Raw genomic sequence first — 13,285 nt, 5'->3', positions numbered from 1 at the left:
ACTATATATACACATAGACACAAATAGAGGACTTTTAGCTTAAAAATTTCAGCCATGAGTCAGAAGAACTGACTTAGAAACACTGAAAGACAAAACAAACACGTAGATTCAAAACTTGCTAGTTTATATGAAAGAGCTGGCCTTTTGTCCTTACTCCACCTTTCTTCAGCAAGCTTCAAAGAATCCTTTAAAAAGTCTATTTTAGAATCATTGCATCTTTCAGAAATGTCTGAATCCCAATCAAAGAATGGACCCCATTGTTTCTGGGAGTTTTGGATTCTTTTTTCCTTAGGTGCTTCTCAGGTGCCCACCAAACTGACCACTCCAGACTCAAACTATCCTTTGTGAGATTTACCCATTTACTAAAAAAATAAAAAAGCACAAAAAACCACATACAGGGCAGGAAACATAGAGGCACAGCAGGGGCTTTTGTCGGATGAGGAGATTTAGAGCGAGAAGACTCCACACTCAACCAGCAGTTCTGGAATTGAAAAGCAGCAGTTGTCGGTGTCCTGGCTGCTCCCCCCACCAGACAACCAGGGACTCGCCAAGGAGATGTCCAGACCAACCAAGACCCAGTAACAAACCCAGGGGCCGCAGAGGCAAACAGCAGCGCTTGGGCCCAGGAGAAACTCACCCTTAGAGCTCCACGGGGGGCGAGAGTGGAGCCGCAGCTGGTCCCTCACCAGACTCGGCTGGTGGGAGGGCGTCTCCTGATCCCACTTCTGCCACCACCGTGGTCAAATGAAGAGTTCACCACATGCAAATTAAAGCGCTCAGAGGGGCTGTCAAAAGTGAAATGCTCGAACAGGAAGATCTCAAGCCGGGACGTTGGAGTGGGTCTCAGTAGCCACCTTGTGAAGCCCTTGGAGGGTTTCCAAGAGGACCTGTTAATGGTTGGTTGTCATTTGAGTTTTTCAATAGGAGGGTCGTACAAGGCAGGGAACAGATAGGCATCGGCTAATACAGTATACCTGTCCTTTTTTAAATAGAATGATCCTACTGAACTGAGATGGTCTTATCATTAAATGTTGCTCAAGTTGCGATTTATCAGGAATAATCACTTTCTCAGGATGTATTTGTCCTTGGTCAATTTTTATCTCCTAAGAATTCCCTGCCATTCATTGGAAGGGGCCCATTTTATTTTACCTAACAGTGGTAACATATCTATAACCTAAAATTGTTATAGAGAACCATTTTTTATATGTACATTTCAGTGGCATTAATTATCTTCACCAAGTTGTGCTGCCATCACCCCCATTCTTTACCAAAACCTTTTCATCAACCAAAACAGAAACTCTGTACCCATGAAGCGCCCCCCTTCCCCCACCCCTCCAGCCCCCAGTAGCCTCCAGCCTACTTTCTGTCTGAATTTGCTTTTCTAGATCATTCATGTAGGTGGAATCATACAATATTTGTCTTAATGGGTCTTGCTCATTTCACTCAGCATCTTATATTCAAGGTTCACCCATGTTGCTGCGTGTACCAGCACGTCATGCCTTTTCACGGCTGATAATATCCCATTGCGTGTATATATATGCTGTGTTTATCCATTCATCTGCTGGTGGCCACTTTTTGGCTGTTGCAAATAATGGTGCTGTGAACACTGGTGTACAAGTATCTCCTTGACTCCCTGTTTTTGGTTCTTTGGGGTGTATGCCTAGAAGTGGGATTGCCAGGTCATATGGTAATCCTGTATGTAAGTTTTTGAGAATCTGCCTTCTACAGTGGCTGCACCATTTTAGGTTCCTGCCAACAGTACCTGCGTGTTCTACTTCTCGGCGGCCTTGCCAGTGCTTATTTTCAGTTTTTAGGTAATATCAGGCAGTGACTTTAATGCTGTTAAAAAGGCCTCTTTATATTAACTTTTGAGCTGAGAAGAGGCATCTCCAGCGTAGTGGACAGCGCGGCTGCCCTGGCCCGTCTCCTTGGAGACGTGGGGGGGCTCCTTCTCTCTTCCAATGACTGACTTTGCCTCTGGCCCTGGGCACAGGGAGGCTTATCCCACGTGCAAGGTGGTGGAAGCTCAGCTGTGCTACAACGTGGCCAGGCTGCTGGACCTGTGCGAGGACAGGTAAGGAGGGACGGGGCTGCCATGGGCCGCTGGCTGGAGCTCCCTGACCCCCTACCCCGAGACGCCCGCTCCTTCCTTGTGGCCTCTCCAGCCGGGCAGGTGGGAAGGTGAGCTGGCTCTGGCCGGTCACCAGGGGCTGACCTGTGGCTGGGGGTTAAACCTCAGGCTGAGAGTCTGAGGCATGTCCTGCGCCGGCCCTCACTGCAGAAAGAAGGCGGAGAAGAGCCTGAGCTACTACATGCGCCTGCAGGCCAAGACTGGCCGCCTGGCCCTCATCAACCCCCGGCCCTGCGGCCAGTTCTGCTGCTGCGAAGTGCGGGGCTGCGAGTGGGTGAGGGCCCACGCCGTGTGGGCGGGACGTGGGGGGCTGCGGGCGGGTGAGGGCCCACGCCAGCGGGGGCGGCCTGTGCAGGGGGAGCCCCCTGGCGCCCACGCGGAGGCATGTCACCACGCGGCTGTGTCCCCGGCAGGAGGACGCCATCTCCTACTACGCGCGCGTGAGGGACCGGCTGGCGGAGCAGATCTCGGAGGAGGAGGGCAGCGTGCAGGGCCAGCCCCTGGGCATGGCCTTCGTCACCTTCCAGGAGGCGTCCATGGCCACCTAGTGAGTGGGCACTCGGCCCTTCGCCGCCCTAGGGCTGCCCCTCTGGGAAAAGGGCTCTGAGCGGCATCGTGAGGCGTGCCCACCCCGGCCCGTGTGTGGCTGGAGGCAGCCGTCCCGGCCCCCCCGTGAGCCCACTCGCGCCTGCGCAGCCAGGAGGGCGGCACCAGCCGCGCCCACCAGCGGCCCGCGGGCACCCAGCCCGACCCCGGCCTTCTGCCAGGTGGGGCGGACGCCCCCTTCCAGCGCGGGCCGCGGGGCCTGGTGGGGAGTGGGCTTTCGCGGCGCATTGGTTGGGGTGCTCAGCGGCAGGGGCGCTGTGTCTGGGAGCCCGCTGGCAAGAGGGGCCTTCGCGGGCCCCGTGGACCCCGGGGCCATCCCCTGGGCGTTTCCTGTGGCCAGAGCGTGCGGGCCGTGTCCTGAACACACGCAGAGGGCCGGGGGGTCCGTGGGCCCCGAAAGGGAAGGGGTCGCGGTGGGAGTCGGGGAGGCACGTCTCGGGGTGGGATGGGGTCAGGCCGGGTGGCACAGTCAGGTGCCCCGTGGGGCCCGGGAAGGCGGGGCCGCGGCCGGCAGCGGGTCTGACTCCGCCTCTGGGTCGGAGCCGTGCGTCAGGGTCTTGGGGCGCAGAACTGCGCTCCCCCGGGGCGCAGCAGCACGAGCATGGTGGGCTCGGCTTGCAGGGTTGTTGTGAGGAATAAACAAAGCCCCCACACAATGCGCCAAACCTGCCGGCCGCTTCAGGCATGAGAATAAAGGAGTGAGAGCAGGCCGCGCTTGGGCCCCCGTGGCGCTGGCCGTGGCCCTGGCCGCGCTGGGCCGCCTGACGCCTCTGGTCTCCCGGCAGTATCCTGAGGGACTTCAACGCGTGCAAGTGCCAGGGCCTGCGGTGCAGAGGCGAGCCCCAGCCGTCCCCCCGCAGCGCTGAGCTCCGCGTCGCCAGCTGGACGGTGGCCGTCGCCGCTTACCCCGAGGACATCTGCTGGTGAGTGGCCGGGCTGGCGGGAGCCTGGGCTTGTGGATGCCGCCCTCGGGCGGCTGAACCCTGAACCCACGCGTGGGCTCCGCGCACCTGACCCCGGGGCCTCCCCCGTCCGCGGCCCGTTTACTCCCCAGCGTTCCGTGCTGTCCAGCAGAAAGAGAACACAAGCCCCTTGGGTGGCCGGAAAGGTTCTGGTAGCCATGTTATAAAAAGTAAGAAGAAACGGCTGAAAATTAATTATAGCTTTTCTTTATAACTTAGGTCCAAAATCTTAACATTTCAGCTGCTTAAAAATTGAGACATTTGATGTCCTCTTTTTCATCGCTCCCCTTTGAAATTGGCGTGTAGTTTGGACCTAGCAGGCCTCAGTGCAGACCAGCCACGTTTCGGGTGTCGGCAGCCGCCTGTGGCTCGTGGCTGCTGGTTTGGACCGCGCGGCCTCAGGTCCGGTGCCAGCCAGTCTGCAGGCTGAGGGCACCTGGGAGCTAAGCTGCACCCACGGGCCATGGCGAGCCGCAGGCAGGGGTCCGGGCAGGGGGCCCAGCCGAGCCCAGCAGGACCGGCTGCTGCTTGTGCAGGGCAAGCTCTTGGCGTCAGCCTTGGCTTCTCTTGCTCAGGCCCTGGCTTTGCGCTCTGACCCGTGGGGTCTTCTAAACTCAGGATTGGTTTCTTGCTCTGCCCTTGGTGGGGTGAGAGGCCAGGGCCGGTGCCTGCTGGGCCTTTGCCCCCGGCCATGCCCCGTTAGCCACAGACCCCTGCGGCCACATCTAGGAGCTGCTGCCGGCGCCTCGTGTGGTCTGTTCCGGGTGCCCGTGGCTTCTCCGGGTGGGCCCGGCCGGGTGCTGCGTCAGGAGCTGTTTCCCGAGCTGCCGGGTCCGAGATTCAGCCTTCCTGGAGCTGCGGGTTGGCGCAGAGAGCCCGCCTGTACCGAGGCCCTCGCTGGCCCCGCGTCCCCCAGACCCTCCGGCGCCGTGGGGCCCCGAGCAGCCCAGCCGTGTCCCGCCCCCGCAGGAGGAACCTGTCGGTCCAGGGCGCCCGCTGGTGGCTGCAGTGGCTGGGCATCAACTTCACGCTCTTCCTGGGGCTCTTTTTCCTGACCACACCCTCCATCATCTTGTCCACCATCGACAAGTTCAACGTCACCAAACCCATTCACGCGCTGAACGTAAGTGGGTGTCCCGCGAGGACCGTCGGGGGCTGGCGGGCAGGGTCCCCGGGAGTCGCGCTGCCCAGCTCGGCTGCGCCTTCCAGCCCCGAGCAGGCACGGCCGTGCAGGGGGCAGCTCTTCATAATAACGCAGAACAATCTAAGTTGCCTAGCAGGGGCCGTTTGGGTGGAATGAAATACATTCCGTCGGACGGGACGTTAAGACCCAGTAGACGTGGGGGCAGACGTGGGGGCTTATGATAGAAGCAAGTATGAAGCCACACCTGAGCAAAGTTGCAGTGATGCACTGGAGAGGCGCGTGGGCAGCGGGCGCTGCCGGCGGGGGACAGGGCCGCAGTGAAGGAGCGTCACGGCCTGGCAGGAGCAGAAGTTGTTTCTTTGGTATTTTAGTTTCTAATAATCTAGTTAGAAAGCCATTTATGCCGCCTAGGTAGTGAATGAGTTTTTAAAAATCTTAGACAAGTTGATGAGCTCACAGCTAAATATTCCCTACCTTGGCATCCACTGTAAAAAGATATTGGATTCCTATAAATGGCTTTGCTCACCTGTCCCCCGAAATCTTTGCTTTTTTCCAATTCCATTTGGCGTTTGGCTAATCATCGGGGCAAGTCCTGGTTCAAACTCTGCCATCCCTGAGTGTATTGTGAGCCTCGATTATTTTTCATCCAAACCCTGGAGTTATCCCACTTGCTGTATTGTACTTGGGGCTGTTGTGATGGTGATTAGATGACTGATGTGTGGGTGAAGCTCTCTTATCTGACTCAATATAATAGAAATACACGCATATACGCTCACATTTAGCAGTTTCATTTAGATTTGAAACGTGTAAATGTTTATTCTTTTTGTTTGTTGGAGATACCAGGGCTGGGAATTGAACCCAGGACCTCGTACGTCGGAAGCCAGCACTCAACCACTGAGCCCCATCAGCTCCCCTGAGCTGGTTTTTTCCTTTGTTTGCTTTTTTTGTTTTTAGGAGGCCCCGGGGAGTGGACCCGGGACCTCCCGTGTGGGCAGCGGGCACTTAGCTGCTCCCGAATGCTCCTTCTTTGGCCGAGCCTTCGATGGAGGGTCAGGGTCGGTTCTTTTGAGGACGTATCTGTGGATTAGCATTCCCCTTTGTCTCTTACATAAACCACACTCTTATTTCAGTTTGTGATTCCAGTTTTGGTTTCTTCAAAGTGAAGCAAGAACAGCAAAGCAAGTAGACGCTGCCAAGCCAGTCTAGGTGTAAATCCTCCTGGATTTCATTTCTTCAGTCTTTATAGTTAATTTACTCCCGTCTAAGTCAACAGCACTCTCTAGAAATTTGCCTTTATCAAGTGTTTCCAAAGTAGTTATTTTCCAAGCAATTTCCTATTTTAACGCTCATTTGTCAGTTGAGTGATACGTCATAGCGTGTACTTACAAGGACATAAACAGGATCGGCAACAGACACAGCGGGTCGGCCAGCGAGGCTAAGGGCCAGCCAAGGCGCGGGGGCCTGGACGCGGGGTCTCTTGGGCGTCAGGCACTGATTCTCCATCGGGAGTGGGGAGGGCCTCACCTGGCAGGTGGGTGGAGCTCAGGAACTCGGCGGCTGCTTCGGTAAAGAGCTGTGTGAACGGAGGCGCTCCCGGAACCCCGCCCTGAGCCGGCGGCGTGGGCCCCCGAGGCCTGGAGCTGCTCCCGTGGCCAGCAGTGCCCCTGTCCCCTAGAACCCCGTCATCAGCCAGTTCTTCCCCACGGTCCTCCTGTGGTCCTTCTCGGCCCTGCTGCCCACTGTCGTCTACTACTCCACGCTGCTGGAGTCGCACTGGACCAAGTGAGCTGCCGCCGGCCTGGGGGGGCGTCCTGAGCGGGGCCGCAGCGGGGGGCGGGGGGCGCCGGGTGCTGGGGCCCTCTCTGGGAAGGGCGTCCCTGAGCGGGGGCTGCAGCGGGGGGCGCCGGGTGCTGGGGCTCTCCCTGGGAAGGGCGTCCTGATCCGGGCCGCAGCAGGGGGCGGGGGGCGCCGGGGCCCTGCCTGGGGGGGCGTCCTGAGCGGGGCTGTGGCGGGGGGCAGGGGGCGCCGGGTGCCAGCCCTGCCTGGGGAGGGCGTCCTGAGCGGGGGCTGCGGCAGGGGCCGTGGCGGGGGCCGTGGCGGGGGCTGTGGCGGGGGCCGCAGTGGGGGCTGCAGTGGGGGGCGCCGGGCCTGCCTGGGCAGGGCGTCCTGAGCGGGGCCATGGCGGGGAGCGGGGGGCGCCGGGGCCCTGCCTGGGGAGGGCGTCCTGAGCGGGGGCTGCGGCGGGGGCCATGGCGGGGGCCGCAGTGGGGGCTGCAGTGGGGGCGCTGGGCCTGCCTGCAGGGCGTCCTGAGTGTAGGCCGTGGCGGGGGCCGCAGTGGGGGCCGCAGTGGGGGCGCCGGCCTGCCGGGCAGGGCGTCCTGAGCGGGCGCGGGCCGTGCTCTCCACCCTGCAGGTCGGGGGAGAACCGCATCATGGTGACCAAGGTGTACGTCTTCCTCCTCTTCATGGTGCTGATCCTGCCCTCCCTCGGCCTCACCAGGTAGCTCGCCGCGCCGGCCCGTCGGGCGCCCCTGGAAGGGCAGTCCCGGGAGGACGAAAGGGCCCTGGAGCTGACACCGGCTTCACGCCCCGGGCGCTGACTCCCGCATCCTTCTGGACATTCAGCCTTTCCTCCTGAAAACAAAACTGCCCAGAGTGCACCCCGCGTCTTGTTCCCTGGGGAAGGGGCTCCCCGGGCTGCGATGAGGCCCCTGCTGTGGGGGGCAGAGCCGGCGGCTTCGGGGCAGGGGAAGGGGGCGCAGGGAGCGCCTGCCTGGGGGAGTGCCGTCTTACTGGAGCCGTTTTTCTTTCAGTCTGGATTTTTTCTTCCGGTGGCTCTTTGACAAAACTTCTTCGGAGGCGGCTGTCAGGTTGGAGTAAGTATCGGCAGCGTTGGATTCGGAGCAGCGGCCTCCGGGAAAAGTCCCAAGGGGCAGGGGCAGGGGAAGGGGCTGCTGAACGGGCAGGGAGCAGGGGAGGGGCAGGGGCAGCGACGGGCAGGGGCAGGAGGCAGGGGCAGGGCAGGGGCAGGGGCTGGCGCAGGGGCAGGGGCCAGGGGGCAGGAGCAGGGGCAGGGCCGGGGCAGGGGCAGGGCCGGGGCAGGGCCCCACAGCGGCTTCAGCCGCTGCCCCCGCTGTCCCCGGGAGCCCGCGTTTTGTCCTGGGCTTGCAGACCCGGGCGGGGCTCATTTCAGGCTGGACCTCGGTCAGGACAGGCTGGTGTGTCCTCTGAAGGACACTGAGGCGGAGGCGCCTGGGGAGAAGGAAGAGCTGGCTCCAGCGGTGCCGGGGAGGGAAGGAAGATAATAACAGACTCTGACAGTGGCTGACGGGCATGATTTTTGCCAACGGGGTGGAGTTAAGCCGATGGCTGGTTGGGTTCTCGTTAGTGCTTTAGCTTGTTTCGTGCTCAACAGTAACAGCTTTTATTTAAGAAGGCACACACTAAGTGCGTCGTTGGCCTTTTTTCTCGTTTAACCTTATGACAAGCTGTGAGGTAGAGAAGCTCAGAGAAGCTGAGCGACCTGCCAGGGCTGCCCAGCTCCTTAGAAGATGGAGCTCTGCGGCAACCGCAGCCCCTCTTGGGCTGCACTTCAGGTCCTGTAGCGGGGCCGTGCCGGGAAGGCTGGTCCTGAGGGCAGGCTCTGCTGTCCCACGTGTCGCTGGGGGCCCGACGGGGAGCCGGAGCCCGAGGGCAGGCGTCAGCCGCTCCAGCCACGCACTCCTGGACCGCGGTGCCTGGTGACGCCAGCCCCCACGCCGGCCGCCCGCCCCCACTCCACCAGGAGTGCTACCCGCAGCGCAGGCTTTACCCGAAACCAGGATCCTGACTTTCATCCCCAAGTCTGCTACTCCCACAGTTTTTCCCGACTTTACTCTGTTCTTCCAGTTGCTCTGGCAAAAAACCTCCGGGCTATTCTTTTTTTTTGGTCTTTATTTTTTTAATGTTACATTAAAAAAAATACGAGGTCCCCATATATCCCCCACCCCGCTCCCCCCACTCCTCCCCCCACAACAACCACCTCCTCCCACATCATGAGACATTCATTGCATTTGGTGAACACATCTCTGAGCACCGCTGCACCTCATGGTCAGTGGTCCACACCACGGCCCACACTCTCCAGGGACCTGACTCTCTGGACTGACCATGTGATAGCTGGGCTATTCTTTTTCCCTTGCACAGCGCTCCCGACCCGTTGGCCAATCCTGGTTGCTCTGTCCCTGCCACCGCCCCCTTTGCCGCCCCCGTCCTGCGTGGTCTCCCGCTGCCTTGCTTGCAGGGCCCTCGGTGCCTCTGCTCTCTGGCCTCTCGCCTCTTTCCTCCTCCCTTCCCCTCCCCCCCTCCTCTCCTTCCTGCCCCACCTGCCCACCTGCCCACGTGCCCGGGCTGGTGGGCCCGCCGTGCCCTGCCTGGGGTCTCCCACATGTCCGTCCAGGCGATGCACTCCTGCTTCTCCCTCACGGCTCTGTGTGGACTGACCTTACCAGAGGCTGCTCTGGTGGACCCCCGCCCCTGGGTGCCCCCGACGCCCCCCCACCGGCAGCCTGAGCCTCCCCTCGCTCCTTGGGGTCCCCGGGCGGGGGTCCGTGGAGCTCTCTGTGCTGCAGATACTCCCGAGGGACCCCGGGGCGGGCCCTGCCCGGCTCCATGCCGCCCGCGGGCGCCCCTCCCAGCCGCTGACCGCCCCCCAGGTGTGTCTTCCTGCCGGACCAGGGCGCCTTCTTCGTCAACTACGTCATCGCGTCCGCCTTCATCGGCAGCGGCATGGAGCTCCTGCGGCTGCCGGGCCTGGTGCTCTACACCTTCCGCATGGTCGTGGCCAGCACGGCCGCCGACCGCAGAAACGTCCAGCAGGTGCCGCGCGGCGGCACGCGGGGGTTGGGCCCCGGGCGGGCGGGCAGCCGGGCAAACCTTGGGCGGGAAGACCCCAGACAGGGCTATGGACCCCAGGTGGGTGGATGCCGGGTGCGCGGACCCCGGGCAGGGCTGTGGACCCCGGGCGGATGGACCCTGGGCAGGCAGACCCTGGGCAGGGCTGTGGACCCCGGGTGGGCGGATCTCGGGAGGGTGGACCCCAGACAGGGCTATGGGCCCTGGGCAGGGCTGTGGACCCCAGGCAGGTGGACCCCTGCAGGGCTGTGCCCGATGCTGCCCCCCGGCACCCCTCTCCAGGCCCTGCCCCTCACTGAATGGCTGTAGGCAAAGCTTGGGGTGTTGCATTTTGTCCGCCTGGTCACGCGCACGCCACCGAAACCCTCAATGCCTTTTCCACGGGCACCGATCTGCATGAATGTGCAGGATCACCGTGGTGTTGGCGGCATTTTGGGCTTGTGTGTCCCACGACCCCCTCGCTTGGGCGCAGGGGCTGTCCCTCGCGGGCCCTGTGGCGGGAGCATGGGAGGCCACTGCCCTCTCGGCCCTCGGCCTTGGGAGCTGGTCCTGGCGCACCGCTGCGCAGAGGCGCGGTGAGGCTGATGCCGCCGGGCGCCCGCAACGGGGGCCTCGCCCTGCGGTCGGCCGGTACGCCCCGGCTCTGCCTCAAGGGGCTTGCGTCCTGTGGGGGGGCGCCCCCAGGCGTACCGGGGAGGTCTGACTTGTGCGGGATGGAGAGGAGCCCCCCACCCCAAAGCCCGTCTCCGACCCACCCGCGTGCCGGGGGCGGACAGAACCGCCCGTGAGCGCCTCCCGCCGCCTTTCCAGAACCAGGCCTTCGAGTTCGAGTTTGGAGCCATGTACGCGTGGGTGCTGTGCGTCTTCACCGTCGTCATGGCATACAGCATCACCTGCCCCGTCATCGCGCCTTTCGGTGAGCGCACCGGCGGCGGGCGGCTGTAACTCTGCGGCTGAGCGCGGCCCCTCCCCTGGGCCTCTCCCCCGGCCCCGCTGGGTCCCCTGCGGGCTGGACGCTGCCTGCTCGGCCGTCGCCCCTGGCAGCTCGCACGGGGCAGAGGAGACGAGGGACACGCAGTGGAGGGGGAGAGCCGGGATTTGAACTTGACACTGCTCGACTCTAAAGGCTGAGGGGTGACCACCGCCTTAAAATAAAGCATGAGCAGGTGCATGAAGGACCTGGGGGCCTCTGCGGCCGAGGCACGGGCAGGAGGAAGTTCTCTTTTCCGCTGTGTGCTCTTTCGTATTATCTGCGATGTTATATTTTAAATGTATTTAAAAATGATCTGGCCCAGCAGAAAAGGCGGCACCCAGCTTCTTTGCTGCCCCCGGGGTAAAGTCAACAACAGGCAGCTGTTGGCGGGCACTGAGGGCGGGAGGTGGGCCTGGTAGAGGCGGGAAGGGCCTGCGCGGCCCGGGCGTGCGCGTGAAATAGCCTCTTTCCCCAGAACGGCTCTGGGATTCTGGGGCTCCCACCGGCCGTCCTCCCTGAGCCCGCGGCCGCCCCGCCCTCCCCACGGCAGCCTCGCAGCAGGGGTCTCTACTCACAGCCCTAGGCCGGCGGGGGTCTCCGCTCAGGGCCCTAGGCTGGCAGGGGTCTCCACTCGGGGCCCTAGGCCGGCAGGGGTCTCCGCTCACAGCCGACTGGGGTCTCCACTCGGGGCACTGGGCCGGCGGGGGTCTCCGCTCGGGGCCCTGGGCCGGCCGATGTCTCCGCTCACGGCCCTGGGCTGGCGGGGGGTCTCTGCTCGGGGCCCTGGGCCGGCCGATGTCTCCGCTCACGGCCCTGGGCTGGCGGGGGGTCTCTGCTCGGGGCCCTGGGCCGGCGGGGGTCTCCACTCGGGGCCCTGGGCCGGCGGGGGTCTCCGCTCGGGGCCCTGGGCCGGCCGATGTCTCCGCTCACGGCCCTGGGCCGGCGGGGGTCTCTGCTCGGGGCCCTGGGCCGGCGGGGGTCTCCACTCACAGCCGGCAGGGGTCTCCGCTCGGGGCCCTGGGCCGGCGGGGGTCTCCGCTCACGGCCCTGGGCCGGCGGGGGTCTCCGCTCACAGCCGGCTGGGGTCTCCGCTCGGGGCCCTGGGCTGGCCGGCATCTCCGCTCACGCCCGCCCCGCAGGCCTCGTCTACATCCTGCTCAAGCACGTGGTCGACAGGCACAACCTCTTCTTCGCCTACCTCCCGGCCAAGCTGGAGAAGAGGATCCACTTTGCGGCCGTGAACCAGGCCTCGGCGGCGCCCATCCTGTGCCTCTTCTGGCTCTTCTTCTTCTCCTTCCTGCGCCTGGGTGAGGGTCCCCCCGAGCCGGTCGCGGCTGCGGCGCTGCCGAGGGCGAGGCCCGTTGGGTGGCCGTGGACGGTCCCGGTGGGTGGCGTTGGTCGGCGGTGGTGGGGGCTCAGCCGATGCGACGGGACGGCGGCCGGGCGCTGCAGGCGGCGTGGAGGAGCAGGGGCGGTGGCGGGGGACGGCGCCGAGGAAAGAGCAGAAAATGGGGCTCTGCATGTCAGGCTGGCCGGCACCGCCCACCGAGCTGGGTCTGGGCCGCTGGGGCTCCTGAGGGCAGATGCCGCCCGGGGTCCCTCGCCTGCGCCCCTGGCGGGAGCTGCTCTGGCCGCTGGGCGGGGCCTCCCCGGGTCTGGGGGTGGGGGCGCCCCTCCTGCCCCTGCCCACGTGGCCTGCGTCCCCAGGCATGGAGGCCCCGGCCACCATCTTCTCCTTCCTGGTCACGCTGCTCACCATCCTGGCCTGCCTGGCGCACACCTGCTTCGGCTGCTTCCGGCACCTCAGCCCTCTCAACTACAAGGTGACGGCCCACCCGCGCCGGGAGGGGACACCCCGTCCTGCGGCTCTGGGAAGGGTGTGGCCGTGCGCGACTCCCTGCTGTGCTGCCGGGCGTCTGTGCAGCATCCCTGTTCTGGGCGGCACCTGTCTGGGGGTGGGCTCTGGAAGGCCCGTTTGCTGTTTCTTGCAGACAGAAGAATTGGCACAGGACGTGGGTGGAGAGAGTGAGGCCCCTGCGGCGTTCCCGGTGAGCGCAGTTCCCACCCCCTTCTCTTCCTCCGCGGCTCGAGGTGTAGCCAGGAGGCAGACGGGTTTCAGACACGTCCAGGAAGAGGCGGTCCCCAGGTCCCCTGCGTCCCCGCTCGCTTGCCTTCTCTGCGTGTTTAACGCACTGTAAGCTTTCGGCTTTCCTGAAGCAGCAGGGCGAGGCCTCCTGCGTTTGTGTCATCAGCGCCTGCCTGGGCGGCTGGCAAACGCCCCTTACGTCCGCGGACGTACAGAGCGCCCACTAAGGAGAGCCTGCCTCCCGCCTGCCTCCCTGCCCCTGGGTGGGGCTGCCGGGGCGGCGGCCGGTCAGCGGGCAGGGGCCTCCCAGGGCTGCTGCTCTTAGCATCTGCCCTTGGACAAGCCCGAGCAGGTGCTCAGGAGGATTCCTTACCCAGGGACACCGGTGGCCGGGGGCCCTGAGGGAAGGGGCCTGAGGGGCAGGTGGTGCAAAACCTTGTCCTCGTCCAGGCCTGGGGGGCGGGCCTGCGCCTAGCCCTGACGCGGCGCCTTC

The 13,285-nt window shown here is 63.5% G+C and overlaps 1 protein-coding gene across 2 annotated transcripts in view; it reads left to right on the top strand.

The window, feature by feature from the left end:
• The window catches only part of TMEM63A (transmembrane protein 63A), a 36,018-nt gene that overhangs the window by 17,485 nt on the left and 5,248 nt on the right, over nucleotides 1-13,285 (top strand). For both annotated transcript variants that reach the window (XM_071207318.1, XM_071207317.1), the window contains exons 11-23: nucleotides 1,994-2,074; nucleotides 2,282-2,405; nucleotides 2,545-2,678; nucleotides 3,523-3,660; nucleotides 4,669-4,822; nucleotides 6,519-6,625; nucleotides 7,257-7,343; nucleotides 7,657-7,719; nucleotides 9,535-9,697; nucleotides 10,544-10,649; nucleotides 11,846-12,013; nucleotides 12,414-12,529; nucleotides 12,698-12,754. In XM_071207318.1, the coding sequence (XP_071063419.1) occupies nucleotides 1,994-2,074; nucleotides 2,282-2,405; nucleotides 2,545-2,678; nucleotides 3,523-3,660; nucleotides 4,669-4,822; nucleotides 6,519-6,625; nucleotides 7,257-7,343; nucleotides 7,657-7,719; nucleotides 9,535-9,697; nucleotides 10,544-10,649; nucleotides 11,846-12,013; nucleotides 12,414-12,529; nucleotides 12,698-12,754 (1,498 nt within the window). The remainder of the gene's footprint in view (nucleotides 1-1,993; nucleotides 2,075-2,281; nucleotides 2,406-2,544; nucleotides 2,679-3,522; nucleotides 3,661-4,668; nucleotides 4,823-6,518; nucleotides 6,626-7,256; nucleotides 7,344-7,656; nucleotides 7,720-9,534; nucleotides 9,698-10,543; nucleotides 10,650-11,845; nucleotides 12,014-12,413; nucleotides 12,530-12,697; nucleotides 12,755-13,285) is intronic.

Source organism: Dasypus novemcinctus, chromosome 13, assembly GCF_030445035.2.
Source record: "Dasypus novemcinctus isolate mDasNov1 chromosome 13, mDasNov1.1.hap2, whole genome shotgun sequence".
Taxonomy (NCBI): Eukaryota; Metazoa; Chordata; class Mammalia; order Cingulata; family Dasypodidae; genus Dasypus; species Dasypus novemcinctus.
This window is presented reverse-complemented; position numbering and strand designations above follow the sequence as displayed.